Consider the following 19,183-nt stretch of genomic DNA (forward strand, 5'->3'; position numbering starts at 1 on the left):
CACTTGGCCAGGCTTGCTCTCTACCTTCTTAGAAGAACAGTAGTTCAAGTCCAGTGACATGCTTCAACTCACATAAAGCCCATGGTCAGAGACAATTGGGAATTAGACTGAGTGTTGGTGGGACCTTCAGTTTCTCAAGAGAAAAAGCAAAAATCAAACTTCTCAAATGAGCTAATACTATTGGAGCCAGTGAATGAGGAATGGGAGAACATGTTACAAATCTCAGGAATAGGACAAACTGCTTCAGGACATCTAAGAGCCAAGTTGTAAAACTTGTGACAGCCACAGTACAAAGAAGCAAAGGTCTTTCAGCCATCTGCTTCTAACAGTCATCAGTTTTCTACCTCTGCCTCACAGATTCCAGGTCATATCGTCCCCATCTTGGATTCTTGTCCTTACTGCTTAATCCGCATATGATAGCACAAGGTACTAGGAGAAGTCAATACAACACAGAGACTTCAAAATGTTCGTACAAGTGACTGGTATTGTAGCACAGTAAGATAAGCTGCCACTTACAACGCTGGCAACCCATGTTGGAGTGCTGGTTCAAGTCCCAACTACACTTTGATCCAGCTGCCTGCTGATGCACCTGAGAAAGGAGGGAAGATGGCATAAGTGTTTGGGTCCCTGATATTCACATGGAATACAAACTAGACCAGCCCTGACCTTTGAGGCCATTTGAGAAGTGAACCAGCAGTTAGGTCATTGTGCAGGTTAAAGCTCTGTCTGCAGCCCCCACATCCCATATGGGTGCTAGTTTGAATCCTGGCTGCTCCACTTCTGGTTCAACTCCCTACTTATGGCTTAGGAAAGCAGCAGAGGACAGCCCAAGACCTTGGGCCTCTGTATCCAGGAAGATGCTCCTGGCTCCTGATTTCGGACTGCCCCAGTTCTCACTGTTGTGGCCATTTGGGGAGTGAACCAGCAGATATAAGATCTCTATCTCTCCTTTTCTCTATAATTCTTCCTTTCAAATAAAAATAAATACATTTTTTAAGAAGTCTCTCTTGCCATTCTTTCAAACACCTTTTTTCAATAAAATGCATGATAGAAAGTATACACACACACACACACATATATGGGTTTCAAATTCTTTTGTACCAAAAATACCTTACTTTTTATTTAATTTTCATGCAAACAGTTTGAAGTACCCGCTGACATGACAAAGGGAAATAACAATGGTTAGTAGTCAGATTCATGGAATATCTGTCATTCATTTCCAGTATGAATAAAATCAGGAAAATCCCTGTCTTTGTGGATATCATGGCCTAACAGAGTAAAAGCTACAGATTGTCTGGGACAGGGAGAGTTCACCTGGAACTCTGTGACGTTTTGATGGAAAATCCACTCAGCAGAGACCAGGTCTCCATTTGCTCATCTGTCTTTGCCTCTCTTTATATATTTCACAATATTCCATGAGCAGATGCCAGGTGCTGCTGGGAACCCTAGCTCTCCCTTTCAAGGAGCTGAGGGCCTCACAAACAGCTTACTCACATCCACAGTGTGTATCTTTTTCTTGGAGAAGTAGCATGAGGCGTGAGGTGAGAAGAGCCTGAGTCACGTGATCCGACAGATAGATTCAGCTCCTGTTCTATACTGGGGAACCTAGAGTTTCCCCCCTGGCCAATCTTCATCTGTAGTGGAGATAATTAACCTGAGCACTTGGATCAGGCTTCGCAACAGCTTATACCATTGCTTGAATCAACCCTTTTATGTTTGTTCGTTAGGTGATATGTAAAATTATGCATATTTACTGTGTGCTGTGTCATGCTTTGAAAGGTGCACTGCGTAGGGTTCAAATCTGGTAGCATATCTGTCCTCTGTAACTGTGGACTAGATTAACCCTGGTGTGTGTTTTGGCTCTCATGACTGTTCTCTTATTTATTTCCAAGTTCCCAGTTCTTGTCATCTGCTCTCAGCTTTGATTTCCTGTTCTGTAAACTACAGGCACCAATGCTTGATTCCCAAGGCCTGATCCAGACTCTGTCTTGCCAGGACCCCACTACCCTGAGGCCTTCCTGGCTATTTTTGAGACCTCTTGACGTAGAAATCCTCTCTTCCTCAGCTCCCCTGCTGAAGACTGCACCTCCGCTGGGTCTGTGCCTTTCCATGAAGACTCCTGGCATGGGCACTACCTGTGGATACTGTGCCCAATACATGACAAATTTGCCTACCAGTCTGAACATCATTCATCTGCACCTGCATCTTCAGGGCTCTCACACTGCCACAATGGCAGAGATAGATCTCAGACCTGAACTGCTCCATTCCTGCTAAGTAATTGATGATGCGGGGAATGCCAAGAAGTAACAATGTTCCCCAGAAATGACCTCTGTTTCATTCAGGGATGACTGAGCCAAAGGGTAGGCAACTCTGGCTCCACACACATGGCAGATGAATAGAGAAATTTTGAATAAGGGTTATTGAAAACCAGTGTGCCGTGTTGTTCTTGGCTCTCTTCCTTCTGCCTGAGTTCTTGCTGTTACACACAGACAGACAGACACACACACACACAAATACACTTGCTGCTTTTTATTTTTACAAACCCACCTTGATGTTTAGAAAATCTTCCTTTCTAGTGCTTAGGCTGTTCTCACAAAGGAGGATGACGTATTTATACATGCCCTTTATTTGAGTAACTGAAGAAATCGCTATAATAATACAACCACTCTCATAATCTAGAAGAGTTGGATTGATATAGGCAAGAACACATATCTTCAGCATGCTTCGGTTTTCACAAAGCTTTGGGTCACATCCTTTATTTGAACAAATCCTAAACCATATTCATCTGAATGGAGAAGTATGTCTTAAACAAAATTAATTGTTTCAATAATGTAAGACTCCAAATACTGTTGACTACTGATCAAAAGTAATTAATAATCAGATCTTTATAGTGAAGCTTTGCCAATATTTGATAGAAAAAGTTCTTTGAGATTGTATGTAAGTGATTTCTTGCTTTAATATTTAATGTGTTTTTATGAGTACTAGGAAATATACTATCATAAAAACCCATATTTTTGCATAACTGATGTGAGCATAAATTGAGGTAATTCTAAAAAGAATATCTCAAAGTAGAAAATGGGTTGCTATTTGTTCTCTTACTTTTGGGGCCATTTAGGCAACACCACAGTCCTTCCATACAACAACTTCACTTTTTAAAATATGCCATGCAGATATATTAGCCCAAATACACAGAGAAAGTACATGAGTGATTCCTACAGTTTTATTTGCAGTATAAAGTACAGGGGAAAAAAGCCTCGTCAACTAAAGGATCGTTGTTAGGTGATGGCTGAGTGCATTACTGCTCTTCTGTGCACTGGTCTCCTTTTCCTTGAAGCCTCTGCTCCTGTATTGGGCATAGTTTCTCTCCCAGGGGACACCTGGCAATGTCTGGGGACATTTGGGGTTGGATCAAGAGTGGAAGGAGTGCCACACCTAAAGGGCAGCAGCCAGAGATGCCGCTGAATATCCTACAAAGCACAAAATAGCCCTACAGCCGAAACTAAGGCAGTATTGAAAACTTAATCATGCCTAGCAGATTTTTGTTGTCATAGTCATCATTGTTCTTGTTCTTCTCTTTCCATAAATGTAAGAGTGCATTACTATCGAAGCATTTATAACACCAGGTTGAAAATTTCAACAAACTGGGGACCAGCATTGCGGCACAGCTGGTGAAACTATCACCTGCAACATCAGCAGTCCAGATACTCCACTCTGGATCTAGCATTGCTGCTAATGTGCCTGGAGCAGCAGAGCAGGATGGTCCAAGAGCTTGGGCCCCTGGCACCTATGTGGGGTCCCAAATGGAGTTCAGGCTCCTGGCTTAAGCCTGAGGCAGTCATGGCAGTTACAGCCATTTGGGGGAGAGAACCAGTAGATGGAAAAATTCACACATTCTCTTTCTCTGACTTTGCCTTCTAAATACATCCAATGAATTTAAAAAATAGTAATAATAAGCAAATTTCCCTTTTTAATACAAAGAGAGCTGTTTTAGTGAAGGATTCATAATTGGTTTCTCTTTGTAGCCCCAGGACCAACAGTTAAAGGTTTGACTCTGAAACAAATGAGCTGAGAAAAACCCCAGCCAAGGAAATCAGCACATAAGGACTAAGGAACAAGCATGTACCAACTGTGAAACAAGTGGAACTAATTGCCACGTGAGTCCTTTCTTATCCCACGACTGTATGGCATTATCCTGAAAGCAATTCATTCATTCATTTACTCATTTATCCAACAAAATTATTGTTTTTTACATCTTATTATTATTATCATTTTATGATACAGTTCCATAGGCTCCTGCAATTCCCTTATCCCCTCCCCAATTCCCTCCCCCACCTAGTTCCTCTATATCATTACTAAAATATAGTTCTTCATACACAGTCATATGTCCCACACTGCCACTTTTGCTCAAATGACTGGTTCCCAGCACAGAGAGGTCCAGCTCTTTAGTGGCTATCTTCGTTTTTTCTTCTGAACTTTTAAAAAATCTATTTATTTGTATTTCAAAGGCAGATTTTTTAAGATTTATTTTATTTTTATTGCAAAGTTAGATATACAGAGAGGAGGAGAGACAGAGAGGAAGATCTTCCGTCCGATGATTCATTCCCCATGTGAATGCAACAGCCGGGTCTGCGTCGATCCGAAGCCAGGAGCCAGGAACTTCCTCCAGGTCTCCCACACAGGTGCAGGGCCCCAAGGCCTTGGACTGTCCTCAATTGCTTTCCCAGGCCACAAGCAGGGAGCTGGGTGGGAAGCTGGGCTGCCAGGATTAGAACTGGTGCCCATATGGGATCCCCATGTGTTCAAGGTGTGGACTTAGACGCTAGGCCACCGTGCTGGGCCCTGAAAGGCAGATTTTACAGAGAAATTATAGACAGATCTTCCATATGCTGGTTCACTCCCCAGATGGTCACAATGGCCAGATCCAAAGCTGGGAACCGGGAGCTTCTTCACCAGTCTTCAATGTGGGTGCAGGAGGCCACTGACCTGGGCCAACCTCTGCTGCTTTCTCAGGCCTAAACAGAGAGCTGTATCGGAAAGGCAGGAACCAGTGCTCATATGGGTCGTTGGTGCTGCAGGCAGAGAACTAGCTTGATAAATTCAGAGATATTAGGAGGCTGGCACCATGTCTCAATAGGCTGATCCTCTACTTTTAAGCACCAGTATTTCATGTGGCCACCAGTTCATGTCCCAGCTATTCCACTTCCCATCCGGCTCCCTACTTACTGTCTGGAAAAGCAGTGGGAGATGGTGCCAAGTGCCCAGTACCTGTGCACCAGTTCCAGTGGCTATCTTCCTTAGGCTAGAAGTGATGGTGGGAATAAGTGCAACAAAACCTATTCCTGAACACTGACCACAGGAGTCACAAGGAAGAAATGGTAATCACAGCATTTTGACCTGTAAGTAATGATGTAAGTGTAAGGAATGTATAGCTTATGAGTAACTGATGATGAGGTTTCAAGAGATAATTAGGAGACTACCAAGGTACTGCTAATCATGTAGAAAAGTCCTAGGTTTATATGATACAAACCAATCTAAATTGCTACAAGGGAACCTATGCCTTCTTACCTAATTTCCATAGCTAAGCCAGTACACAATCCTGGAGCCACTTGACTCTAAGCAAGCTATCCCTGTAAGGGAAGGAACCTCCTATGTAGTCAAAGGAATTGAGTGTGAATTTGCACCTAAATTTGCAAGAGATAACACAGACTGGGTGATGTCATCTGCGGGAAAGGAATCCCACGCAGCCCATGAAGCAGTATTCAATATTAGCTCAGTAAATCGATACTGATTCTCAGAGACTCGAACCACTGAAATGATCTAAATGGTAACTGTGGGTCTAAAAAGTGCAAGGGGCAAACAGAGTCTTGGCCTGAGTTCACCTAGCAGTGGTCCGGTTTGCTCATGGGTTTATCCCTGTGGTGAATTCCCTAGGATCCATAATGTGTACTGGGAATGTATACAGTACCAAGCAGGATTCTCACATTTCACTGACCTAAGTCGGGAGGATTATGGTAGGCAGGACCAAGCAAAAGCTCCTGGAATCATGTTTGTATATGAGTAAACACAATAAAACAATGTAGTGAAGAAAAGCAATGCTGGTTGCTAGGGCTGCAGAAGAAAAAAAGTGCCACCATAGAAGACTTGATAAATTCAGAGGTATTGGGGGGCATCATGGCTCAACAGGCTAATCTTCTACCTTTAAGCACCAGCATTCCATGTGGGCACCAGTTCACATCCCAGCTGTTCCTTCACATCCAGCTACCTACTTGTGGTCTGGGAAAGCAGTGAAGGATGGCCCAAGTGCTTGGTTCCCTGAACCTGCATAGGAAACCCAGAAAAGGTTCCTGGTCCCTGGCTTTGGATCAGCTCAGCTCTGGTAGTTGCAGTCATTTGGTGAGTGAACCAGAGCATGGATGATCTTTCTCTGTCTCTCCCTTTCTCTTTCTCTCTCTGTAAATCTGTCTTTCAAGTAAATAAAAATAAATTTTTAAAAAACATTCAGAGATGCTTATTTCTAATTTATCACAACTTCCTATAATTCACCCAGTTGGCTGCTGCAAGCCCAACTGATTCATGGGTAATGTGCTAGGTTTAAATCACAACAAAATAACTGAGGCTGCTAAATTATAAAGAGAAAAGTGTTGTTGAGCTCATGGTTTGGGAGGTTCAAAGTTTCAGATCAGGCCATTGACTCGGCCTCTGGTTAGGCAGTGGATGGCAATGAAAGGAGCAGGTGTTTGAGTAAAGCAATTTTATTTTGAACCAGGCACAGAAGGTCTAGGGTCCCACAGTTCTCTTCTGCAGCAAGCACCCAGTGGCCTAAGGATCCCTCTACTAGGCTCCACCTCTTAAAGGCCTACATCACCTCCCAATACTGCCACCCAGCGACAAAGCCTTCATGGGTGAACCTTGTTTGCCATGGGCAGTCTGGGTAACAAATTCGGCAGCTACTATTATTGCTGCTGCCACTGGGCTACTGTCATTCATTGTCAGCTACCCAATCTCTGCCAATCTTTGTTGGTTCTTGAAGTTATTTATTTAAAAGGAAGAAAGACCATGAAAGAAGCATAGGGAGATCTTCCACCCACTGGTCAGTCCTCAGTGGCCACAATAAGGCTGGGCCATGCTGAAACCAGGTGCCAAAAATTCCATTCAGACCTCCCTCATGGGTGCAGAGACTCCAGTGCTAGAGCCGCTATCTGCTGTTTCCCATTTATAGTAGCAGCAAGTTGCATCAGAAACAGTGTAGCTGGAACTCAAATCCCACATCACTCTTACGTGGGATGTGGCTATCCCAAGTGATACAATAGCACCCCCACCACCTTCCACCTCCGAATCTTTGAATCTTTGCTGCACTACCTCCAGGTTTAAGTCAGAGGTGGGAAAGTGCAAATGGCCAAACCAATTTATTTCTGTGCCTTTGGGATCAATAATGCTATGGGTTCCCTTAAATTTTCATTGCTTGCTCTGTAAACCACAGCCATGCAATCTATCTCAAAAGTACATCTCACATGTCTCTTCTGTTTGAAGTTCTTCCCATATCATACAGTATCAGTAACCCAGCTGCTGCCCCTACCTAATCTAACCTTGCCTACAGAGTTCCTTTTCTACAGTGTTTAAGATTCCTTCCAAAGCAGCACTTTTCACACTATCACTTCCATCCGGATTCTTCCCCACCCGCAAACGTCTACTAACCCAGACAAAGTCTTTAAGATTGAATGTCAACGTCCCAGGTCAGCAAGCTGGCAGAACAGAGGCTCCCCACGCAGAGCCCTTGCAGCAACAATAATGTGGGAGTCCTGGGATTCTGGTAGGGCTTTGTAAAACTCCAGTGGAGCCTAAGACCTAGGAGGGCTGCTTTGTGGAGGCACCAGTCCAGGTGGCAGACTTGCCAACCACTGTCCCAATTCTAAACCTGGAAATAATGACATTCCCCTCTAGACTCAGCTACCGACCTGTGTGAACTCTATTATCTGCCTTGGTCTCTCGTCCTCACTTCCCTGTCATGGATCCTGATGGCTGTCTCCAACCCAGCTGTAGTCTGAGAGATTTAAAGAACACCATCAAGTGTTAAAATACAGTTTTAGAAGAAGAGACAGAAAAAGGAGTGTAAAACTTATTTTAAAAACACTGGCTGAAAACTTGTCTAATTTTCAGTGGTATACATTCAGATTCATGAAACTTAGAGAACCTCGAGAGAGATAAACTGCTGAGACACACAATAAAATCAAAAATGTGAGAAAAGAGAAACATTTAAGCTAGCAGTTAACATGCCCATATCCCAAATTGGAATGCTTGGATTTGAGTCCCGGCTCCAGCTCCCTGATCGTGGCCTGGGAAAGCAGTCGAGGACAGCCCAAAGCCTTGGGATGCTGCACCCGCGTGGGAGACCCAGAAGAAGGTCCTGGCTCCTGGCTTCAGACCGGCTCAGCTCCAGCCATTGAAGCCACTTGAGGAGTGAAGCACTGAATGGAAAATCTTACTCTCTGTCTCTCCTTCTCTCTGTAAATCTGCCTTTCCAGAAAAAAAAAAAAGACAAAGAAAAATATCTTGAGGAGCAAGAATTTGGCATAATAGTTATGATTTGATTCCCCAGTGTTCAACTCAGCTCCCAATACCTTTCCTGTTGATGTGCACCCTGGAGAGATGATGGCTTAGAGTCGACTCTTCCGCTGTTAGAGACCTAGCTTGAGTCCTCACAGCTTCTTGTTTTCATGTGGCCTAGTAGGGCCATCGCAGGCATTTGAGGACTAAACCAAATCAGAGCAATTTCTTTACCTTTCAAATGAATGAAAAAAATATATATATATACCGGAGCCCTCCTCACTTCTGCTCTTTTTAACATACTGACCATAGGAAATGTGGCAAGAGGCCTCAGAGTAGTTAGGACTCAAGTGTTTTTGCTGCTGTGGTTATGAGCCACGTAATTTTTATTTGAAAAGGCAGTTAGAGAGGAGAAACGAAGATCTTCCATCCACTGGTTTACTCCTCAAATGCCTGTAAGGCCTGGAGCTGGGCCAGGCTGAAACCAAGAGCCATTTTCTTCTGGATCTTCCATGTGTGCAGTGGTCTGAGCACCTGTGTTGTCTTTACTGCTTTCCATGCATAAACAGAGCTGGACTGGAAGTGGAGCAGTCAGAACCGATGCCCGTACGGGATACTGCTGTAACAGGCAGCGGCCCCTCCTGTTCAGCTTTTCACCGGTCTGTCATGTTGGGCAGGAAATGCCTTGGCCACATGTATGACGGACTGCATCTACTCTTCCTTTTTGTGGTTCTGAGCACTAGTCAAGATCCGAGTCTCTTAGACCCCGAAAGATCAGAGCTCAGCAGCAGAATATAGTGGGTCAACTGAAATGGAATTCAGAGTAAGAATACTTAAGTTGGCAAACCAATTTACCCTAGTATTTACACATTGGAATCAGTGATATTACAGGCAAAATTTTTTTTCAACAAAATGGATGTTTCCTCATCATCACTTTATTGGAGCTACTTAAGAACTTGGTGAACTACCCTGTATGAAATATCCATTTATTCAGACTTTCTATTATGAACTATCTTCGTTGCTCAACACAAATGTACTCATTCTTCCATAAATCATGGTCACACCAAATGAACTCCAAGTAGGTTTGCAAAGATCTTGGTAATAAACATTAATAGGTAGCGCAGGCTAATATGAACACATTTTTTTGTTTACAATAAATCACACTGCTATTCTTCATTTTAACCACCCTGACATGACACCACCATAAAGTCTGTAGGAAAATGAAATGCAAACATGTTGATTTGGTTCAAAAATCTTGAAATCCATTCATATTTTCAGAATATGCATTTTCCATAAACTTTCAGAACATTCCCCAGATTTAGTCTCAGAAGATGTTTTTTCCACCATTATTTTTTTCAGAGAAAATAATTTGGAAAGGCAGATTTTAGAGACAGAAATCTTACACCCTCTGGTTCATTCCCCAAGTGGCTGCAATGGCTCCAGCCGAGCTGATAAAAGGCCAGAAACTTCCTCCAGGTCTCTCATGGTGGGTGTGGCAACCCAACGCCTTTTGCCAGCCTGCTTTCCTAGGCCACTGGCAGGGAGCAGGGCTGGAGTGCTGCAGGTAGGACTAGACCAGCAGCCACGTGGGATGCCAGTAACACATGCAGAGTAGCTGACTAAGCCACAGCACTAGCTTCATTTTTGGCACCATTCCTAAATCCATGATGAAAAGTACCATAATTCCTACCGACCTCACACACCTTACTTTCACTTAGGGACCAATTTTAGCTTTTTGGTCTGGAAAGCAGAACTTAAATATTATCCACCCCTCCCACTCCCTCCAAGTCACAGTTAATGAAAATGTAGACATTCCTCCCACCCACTCCCAGGAAAGCACGTGGTGACAAATCCCCTTGTGCTTTTTGCCAGGGCAGCCCTGAAAACAGGTAAGTTAAGGCAGAGGGAAGCATACTTCTACTTAGCAATATTTTGGCCATATTTCTCCAAACTGCCCCAGTTTCATAATTCTTGGCTAAATGAAACTCCAGAGTACGTAATTGTGTTTAGGTTCAATATAATCACTAACTGATCACTTCTAACTGTAGTAGCCACTCCACTAACCCAAGGAGTAAAATAATGCTCACTGTAAGCTCCAGCAAGCCACTCTGGGAAGAGAGACAGCACAGAGAAGCAGGGGTAACACAAGAGACACCCTGGCAACATTCATGAAAAATAAATGTAACTGCACATGCCACACAAACACACACAGGCCGACAGTGACGGAACTCTTTATTCCTTCAGCAAGCATTTTCAATTCTGACGCTGGAATTTAAAGCCTCAGGAGTCCACATGCGCAGCATTCAGACTGCCTAAATTCAGAGAAGGGACCCCGACGTAGGCGAGCTCAGGTCCAAGGCTATTTTGAGGTGGGCAAAAGAGCAAGGTTTCTCAGTGAAAGTCTGCCAGTTTCCCAAAGTAGCTGAAATGTCTTCAAGTCTCCATCACCCCCAGACTTTTCCACAAGGCATCTATGACAGGAAACCAGTCATCCCTCACACACACCACTAGGGGACAGGCAGAGGTGCAGGGTATGAAGAAGGAGACAGATGGTAAGGAGCTTGTGTACAACTGTGACATATCCCACCTCTTCCTCAAAGTGGCTGGTTTGGAATTTTGTGAATAAAAAAAAAGCTCAAACAAAGAAAAACAAACAAACAAAAAGTTGCTCTTATCCCTATGAGTAGCATTGAAAGGTGCTTCCAAAAATGTAGGGATATAAACTCAGCTGCAGGGGAAGCTAGAGGAAATCGAGGTGGAGGGAGGCTGGAGACAGTGTTTATGCAAGATGTGGGATGGATTTGTTATTACTCCTGCCACCAAAACCTGCAGAGCTACGCCTACACATCTAGAGCACTTACACATCTGTGTTCCAAGTCTCCCCTCCCTGTAACAGGCTTCTAGAACCCAGCCTCCCTCTGGCAGAGACAGCGCCACTTAGCGGCACAGATCTGGTACATCGACCTCATGTCTAAGGTCGCACATGCAAAGGGGGTGAGGCAGAGGAACAGATTAGATTTTTGTCTGAAATTCAAACTACTCAGTAACATTCTCAGGTCCGGGAGCTGGGAGAGGCTCTGTGGGCACAACGTGGTGGATGACCTGATGGTCCCAGCCCACCGTGGTAAGGAGGGAGTGATTGAGTGGAGACCAGGTCGCATCTCTCACAAAGTCTCTGTGGGTCTGACTTCGAAACCTGCAGGAGACAATGAAGACAGTCTGAGCACGAGACAAGAAAATGTACACCTGGGGAAGGAGAACCAACAACACAGGGCAACTGCTTGGTGTGCAACAACACATATATCACCATCTGCATGGCTTTAATCACCCGAATAGTAGTGTATACGCATCAGCTATGTAATCCAGTGTTCCAACCTCATAATAAAGAGTGGCAGGACTAAACTTCGCAAGCTGCACTTCAAAAATTTGGCTCTTTATGGAAAAAGGATGGATTGTCCCCTTGTGGAAGAGGGCTCAACGCTAGAGAGAAATCCCATCCACCACTCCTAATCCTCCCCTGCAGGGACCAGCTGACTGCCAACAGTCAGCCTGCTTCCCTCACCCAGGCAATGCCAGGGCCTACCCTCCCACTGCTCCCACTCCCTGACCCCAGGTCACAGGATTCCACTTCATACTTACACCTCAGAAAGGCTTGAGTCCAGGACAGCAAGTGAGCAGTCTTCACCCACAGAGGCCAGGAAGGGTACACTAGGAGAGGGAGGAAAAGATTGAGAAGGGAAAAGCCTGCGGATTCCAAAACAAAACCCTCACTGGCCTGGCTCTGCTGAGAAGGCACCCTGTCTCCCAGCTTTGGCTAAAGTCTGCAGCCCTTCAAGCCCATGTTAAAAGTTCCAGGGAAAGATAGGGAACATGGAACAAAGCCAGATTCGACAATAACCATCCTAGCAAACAAACCATCCTGTCTGGCCCCTCTCTGTGGCCCCACCTAGCAGCCTAGAAATATTGGCTCTTCCAACCCACATGTTAGAAACCTACAGGTAAATCACTTTGGTGCTAAGCAACAATGAGGCTACATTACAAGCATTCTCAGAGACTGGAACCTAAGAGAGGTGTGAAGTCTTAAGAGCCATTTCTATTCCTTCCCAGGTCCCCAGTGACAAAGGACGTACCTATGCGGGGAGAACACCAGCCTGGTGACACACTGTGAGTGCACTACTGCACTGAGGGCAGAGCTGGCATTCTTGGTATCCACTAGAGAGACAGTCCCATTTTCATCACCTAGAGAAGAGAGAACACATCACGGAGGTTAAGTACATGGGCTTTGGTGTCAGCCGGACCTGGATCTGAATTCCAGTTTCTCAAGTTTGGACAAGTCAACCACTCTGAGCATCAGTTTCTTCTTCTGCAAAGTAGAGATAACAAAAATGCGGTGACTACAACAAATAAATGACTGTATGAGGATGCTATCATTTTAGCCATAAGCTACGTCACCATAAGCACAGCCCATTATGAAGACCAACAATAGGACAGAATTCCCAATACAGCAACCCACTTGCTTTGTGGCTCACTTACTGGCAGCCATGCCCAGAATACAGGGGTCAGAAAAAAAAAACAGGAATCAAGTCCACTGGGGGAAAACTGACTGTGTTCTCCAAAGCTAAAGTAAAAGTAACTGCATGGCACCACCTTGTGCTAAGAGCTGGTGCAGCCCCAGGTGAGCTTGCTCTCCCACCCTCCCCAAACTCAGAGTCAACATCAGTTTGCACTCTGCCTTACCAAAGACAAAGACTTCACTCTGCTGAGGATGCCAAGCCAGTGAAGTGGGAAGGTAGTCAGAGGCATTGCAGCCTACAAGGGAAGAAGGATCTAGAATGAAACTCAAAAGAAGTCATTCTAAATCACAGGAGCTCCTTTATTCAGCTTCCCAAACCCTACGAAGGCAGTGCGGTCCTCATTCTTATACCTCACAATCTACCTTCATCTATCAGCTTCCTGCCTTTCTCAACACAGCATGAGGATAACGATTCTGGCTCCTCTACCCACCCACCCAACAGAGCAATCTCCCACATAGGAACCAGACCCCCCCCTCCCATTCTTCGTACTTGTTGCATAGAACAGGGTTAGCAGAGCCACAGTGGAAAAGATTACGTCATGTATGTCACACATGGCCATTTTCCTTTTACTAAGTCAGAGAAAGCCTCTTCCAGGTAGGCTCCCAGGACCTCCCCAGCAGCACTCAGACTTACCCAACTGTGATGCCGGCTTGGGACAGCGAGTATCCCAAAGTAAAATCCTACTGTCCTAAAAACAAAGAGCAGCAGAAAATGGTTTCACAGGCCAAAGTGCTGGCCCAGAGTTCTCCACAGTAGAGACTGGCCTACGGAGGCATGTGGGGAGGGAAGGAGAGGTGGCCGGATGTTACCTCACTGCATGAGAGAAACACAGAGTCCTTGTGCGGAGAGGTGGCAACACAGGTGACCTGCCCAGCATGAGCTGTGATGGGAAGAGAAAATGAAACATGACAGACACGCAGCTGGGGGTGGCACAAAAGGCAAGGCCACGTACAATCAAGGAGCAAGAGGGCACGTGCAAGAAATGGGCCTGGCCTCACCATGCAACCGGACTAGACAAAACCTTTAAGACAGGTTGAAAGTGTTATAAAAGTTAACATGAATTTGCAAAGATGATACAGATGTCAGGAGCTTAGTAAAAACAGTGAATTCACAGTTAACATATCCTGGATGTATGAACCAAGTAATTCCAGAATAGCAGTTTTCATAACTGGAGTTCTTTTATTTCTAAGTAAAATACAAACACTTTCAATTAAGTTCAAAGCACTGATAATTAAGAAAATCAATTTCTCCAAAGAAATTTCTGCCTGAACTTTTAGTCATCCCATCCCACTTTACAGAAGGAACACATGGCTCTCACCCATGTGTGACATGTACCATCTCAAAGCTTTCCAGGGTACAATGTCCAAGGGCGTAAAAATCCAAAGGTTCCACACTAAAGGACAAAAGGAGGCTTTTCCTTAAGGACCACGGAGCTGCCAAGCAGGACTACGGGTAAAGGTCCGTGAATGGGACACCACCTGTTTGAGTCACATTACAAACTTCAGCGTAAATAATGAAAACTGAAAAATCTGATAGATGTGTTCAAGTTTATCAAGTTTATGTGTTCAAGTTTTTTTTTAATTTAAAAATGAGTCTAGGGGCTGGCATTATGTGATAGCAGATAAAGCCAGCATTCCACTAGTTCCAGTCCCTGCTGCTCCACTTAAAATCCTGCTGCTCCCTGCGAAACCACCTGGGAAGGCAGCAGAAAATGGCCCAAGTAATTGGGCCCTGGCACACTCATCCAAGACCTAGCTGAAGCTCCTGGTTCCTGTTTGAGCCTGGCTCAGACCTGGCCAATGCAACCACCCAGGGAGTAAACCAGTGGATGGAGGCTCTCTCTTTTCCTCTGTAAGTTTAACTTTCAAACAAACAAAATTCAACTTTTGCTGATATAAAGTTAAATCTAATTTGTTAAACTGGCTTAGCAATGCGGTTTGGATTTTTGCCTAGTGGCCTATTTAATATTTGCACAGATCAAATCTACAAATCAAAAATGATGGTGAATAAGCACCTTAAAAGTATATACAATAGGGGCCCGGCGGCGTGGCCTAGCAGCTAAAGTCCTCACGGCTAAAGTCCTCGCCTTGAACGCCCCGGGATCCCATATGGGCGCCAGTTCTAATCCCGGCAGCTCCACTTCCCATCCAGCTCCCTGCTTGTGGCCTGGGAGGGCAGTCAAGGACGGCCCAATGCAATGGGATCTTGCACCCGTGTGGGAGACCCGGAAGAGGTTCTTGGTTCCCGGCTTTAGATCAGCGCATTACTGGCCGTTGCGCTCACTTGGGGAGTGAAACATCAGGTGGAAGATCCTCTCTGTGTCTCTCCTCCTCTCTGTATATCTGACTTTGTAATAAAATAATCTTTTTTTTAAAAAAGTAGATACAATCAATAATTAGAAACTATTTCTTTTGCTACTTCTTTAAAACATGTGGAAGTATTTCTCAAGATTCCCTAAGGACAACCATTGTTGAAGATCTTTGTGAAGTGTTAACCAGAAGCTGTGGAAATCACTTGTCTAGAGTCATATGATTAATTTCCCATAATAGTTGGAGCGTCTGCTTTCCATAGTTCCTTCCTAGCCCTGGAATCTATGGAAAACCAAGAGGATGATAAGCTAGAAAAGGCCTTTATTGCACTCTTGAAAAAAGTAATGCTCTGAGATAAGCAGCCTGCAAATATACGAAAGATGAAAAAGCCTGGTTCCTCCATCCTCAAGAGACTCGGACATTGGTGTCGGGACTAAGACACAAACACCAAGAAGTAACCAGAAGAGGGTGAAGGAAGGAAGAGATGCCATTATCCAGGAAAGCACAGCACACGTCCAGGACACAGCAGGCAAACGTAGTAGACTAGACTGTAAGCACTGGTACTTTAACATTGGTGTCTGCCTCTTACTTATCTAAAAGTCCAGGAGATGTGTGTTTGTGATTTTGTTTTGAACTATAAGGAAATCAGGTGAAGGAAAGGTACCCGACCACTAAAAGAACCGCAGTGATCACCCAGCAGCTCCAACTCATAACCACACATTTAACATTCTAGACATCATCTTCCTGAGGAATGGCTAATGCTGTTAATCAAAGTGTTAAAAAAAGAAAACAAACAAACAAAAAACCAAAAAATGGAAAATGATGGTTCTGACCAAGAAAATAGATATTTTATGGAGGTGAATATTCAAAAGAGCTAGATTCATAAGTTTCAGGGTTTATCCCTCAAGAAAGTCAAGGTCTACTGTGACTGGGTTAGATTAGCAAAATATGTTTGAAAGCACAGTGACAGTTAAAATAACTTGAATGCCATGACATAAAACTGGTATTCTAATGTGCAAACGACTGGAACCAAAGCCCACGAGAACTAAAGACAATAGGCTGCAAAACAGCTACTACCACCTGTACAAGGCCTGAAAATACACAGGGGAATTAGAAATGGACAGGAAAGTGATGGACCAAATGGAAAAAGAACTTAGAGACGAACAACGGAGGAAAAGCAGGAGCAGAGGAAACAGAAGCGGAGGAAGACTGAGCGTTTGGACCTTCCATGGTTGAGAAAGCAGTAAAACGAGCAACAGAAGTAGGAAAACAGGGGCTGACATGGTGGCACAGCATCCCAGGTAAGTACTGGTCTTGGCCGCTCCACTTCAATCTCCCTACCAATGTGTCCAGGAGTCGGGCACCTGCCACCCATGCGGCAGACCAGAATGGAGTTCCTGGCTCTTGATACCACCAGCCTGGCACAGCCCAGGTCATTGTGCGATTTGGGGCGTGAACCAGCAGATGGAAGATCTCTGTTTTCCTCTTTCAAATAAGAACACATCTCAGTAAGAAAAGAAAAGAGAAAAGGACATAGGGAAAACGAGGAAAAGAGCAAGCGGCAGATTTTGGAGCCTGCAGTTTTTTTAAGGAAAACCAGCAGGCCCAAGGGGACATGGAATCGGCTGCTATTCCAAACACCCAAGCCAAGTTCCAATAACTCACAGGGGGACAAGTGAAAACAAAACAGCTAAGGCCAGGACTGAACAGAAAGAACTCACCTCGGTAGGAATTCAGTACTGTCTGCTGAGCAAGGTCCCAAACCTTGATGCTAAGAAGCAAAAGGAAACACTTAATCTTGACCTACCTTACCAATATTCCAAAAAAAAATTTTTCAAACAGGAATTTCCTTTCTCCAATTTGTCCCATGTCTTTGCTTCCTGGACTCTTGTTATGCTCTATGTATAATGAGTTACAACACATACGCTGTAATGAGCCAATGACTTCTTAGAGTGAGCAGGTCACAAGCCTATAAGGACACCGGGAGGTGGCCGAGACACAGGAGCAGTGAAGACAGGGACCCACCAGAAGTCTTTGCTGCCGCTGACGGCCTGCGTGCCCGAGCTGAGGACACCGACCGTGGACACAATGTCGTCATGCTCATACTTGCAGAACTTGCTGACAATCAGGGTCTCATTCTCATCCAGCTCCCAAAGTTCAACAGCACCTGTTGGGGGTGAGGGAAACAAGAGCTGGAATTGCACCAAGACAGAAACGCACTTCTAAGACTCAAGCAGTTGGCATCCCTCCACCGCGCTTGTTTGGCTCAGAAAAAGCAAAGGCCCATCAGAGGGTTCAGGTAACCTCCATGTTCTTTGGCTTTAAGCTGCATTATTGTTTTCCTAACAGCCCAGATGATGACATGGGGAAAGCTCCTTGAAAAATACAAGAAGACATGAAAAGGTCTCTAAAATCCAACATCTTACTTCTAGGAAAAGAACTCTGGAAAGTGAGTCCCAGGGGACGAGGATGAAGTCTCCCTGTCTAAATGGCTCACTATCCGGCAAAGTTAACTCTTCCCAATTATTTGGACACCTACGAGTATCTGCTGGACCTGAATAAATGTCTTTCATTTAGTGTTCAACTGTCAGAAGATCCATCTTTAATGTCCCACGTTTAAACCTCATGCAATGCCTGACAATTTCCAAACTCTGATTTTTTTTAAATAAGCTGCAAATTGTCCCCTCCTGAGCCTAACACTCAAAACAAACAACGAAGGCATTTAAGAAAATGGAAAGCTATGGGATGCTTCACATCTTTAAAAACACGATTATCCTTTGTCTAGCTTAGGAGTTAGGAGGGAAGGGGGAGGAAATGGCTCCAATCCATTTAGTAATTTTGTTCTGAGTTTTTCTAGGCAATGTCACCAGACAATTTAGGATTTTGGAAAAGATACTGCCAACCTAGACAATATTGTGCCTTCAGACCCCTTCAAGAACTGCTGTGGGGTATCAGAGACTGAGCTAGGCCCGCTCCCCACCAGGGGGTGAAGGAAAAGGAACTCACCTGAATCAGAAGCCACCAGGATACCTTTGTCCCCGATCCACGTGAGGTCTGCCACTCCGGCCTCTGTCTGGACTCCGGCGGAACAGAAGCCCTCGTTGGGGGCGGCACAGGGGTCCTTGAAAAGCCATAGGGAGCCGGCCCAGCAGCGGCCACTCAGGCTGGAGGCCCCGAGGAGCAGCGCCCCATCTACGGGAGGTACAGGCTGTCAGTGCGAGAGGCGTGGACCTGCTGGTCTCCATAGTGACACGGGGAACAAGCCGGGAGCCTGGATCCGAGCGCAGGACGGCGGGGCGGGAGCGGGGAGCGAAGGGGGTCAGGAAGGCGTGCAGGGTCGTCCCAGGACAAGGGCGGCCCAGGTAGGACGGGGGTGAGGGGGCTGCTCCCAGGCCCGGAATCCCGGCTCACCGGACCGGTACCGCGCAGCCTCCAACTGCCGTTCCATACAGGCGGGCGCATTAGGGGGAAGGTTCCACTCGCGGGCCGCCGGGGGCACTACCGCAGGAGCCGTTTCCTTGCGCATCTCCACGGTTCCCACTTGACCCTAGACGCAGTAGCCGGACGCGCCAGCCGGAGAGTCAGCCCCGGCGGCAATCCCACGTGGTGCACCGCAGCCTCTCCGCCCCGATCCGGGAACTACCGTCACTCTACTTCTCGCGAGAGTTGGCTTCCACGTTCCCACCCCATTTTCCGGCGGCCGCCCTCCGACCACAAGTTCCCAGGACCCTATGCCTCTTCTCGCGAGAAAAAAAA

The 19,183-nt window shown here is 45.4% G+C and overlaps 1 protein-coding gene across 1 annotated transcript; it reads right to left on the minus strand.

Annotated features, from left to right (window-relative positions):
- Positions 1–11,092: 11,092 nt before the first annotated feature.
- On the minus strand, positions 11,093–19,087 carry WDR77 (WD repeat domain 77). The gene is made up of 10 exons (XM_004581928.3): positions 18,839–19,087; positions 18,434–18,619; positions 17,453–17,594; positions 17,149–17,198; positions 13,928–13,998; positions 13,752–13,806; positions 13,282–13,353; positions 12,675–12,783; positions 12,184–12,252; positions 11,093–11,740 (listed from the first exon to the last, which is right to left on the minus strand). The coding sequence occupies exons 1-10, from the start codon at positions 18,951–18,953 to the stop codon at positions 11,581–11,583; spliced, it is 1,029 nt and encodes a 342-aa protein (XP_004581985.2). The 5' UTR covers positions 18,954–19,087; the 3' UTR covers positions 11,093–11,580.
- Between the last annotated feature and the right edge of the window lie 96 nt (positions 19,088–19,183).

The sequence above is a fragment of the Ochotona princeps genome, chromosome 2 (assembly GCF_030435755.1).
Source record: "Ochotona princeps isolate mOchPri1 chromosome 2, mOchPri1.hap1, whole genome shotgun sequence".
NCBI lineage: Eukaryota > Metazoa > Chordata > Mammalia > Lagomorpha > Ochotonidae > Ochotona > Ochotona princeps.

Excerpts from the sequence above, each read along its gene's own strand:
- WDR77 (XM_004581928.3), bottom strand. The coding sequence starts at position 18,953 with ATGCGCAAGGAAACGGCTCCTGCGGTAGTGCCCCCGGCGGCCCGCGAG. Across the intron at positions 18,620-18,838 it reads GGCTGCGCGGTACCGGTCCG|ATGGGGCGCTGCTCCTCGGG; the intron begins GTGAGCCGGGAT and ends TACCTCCCGTAG. Across the intron at positions 12,784-13,281 it reads GAGTGAAGTCTTTGTCTTTG|GTGATGAAAATGGGACTGTC; the intron begins GTAAGGCAGAGT and ends TCTCTTCTCTAG.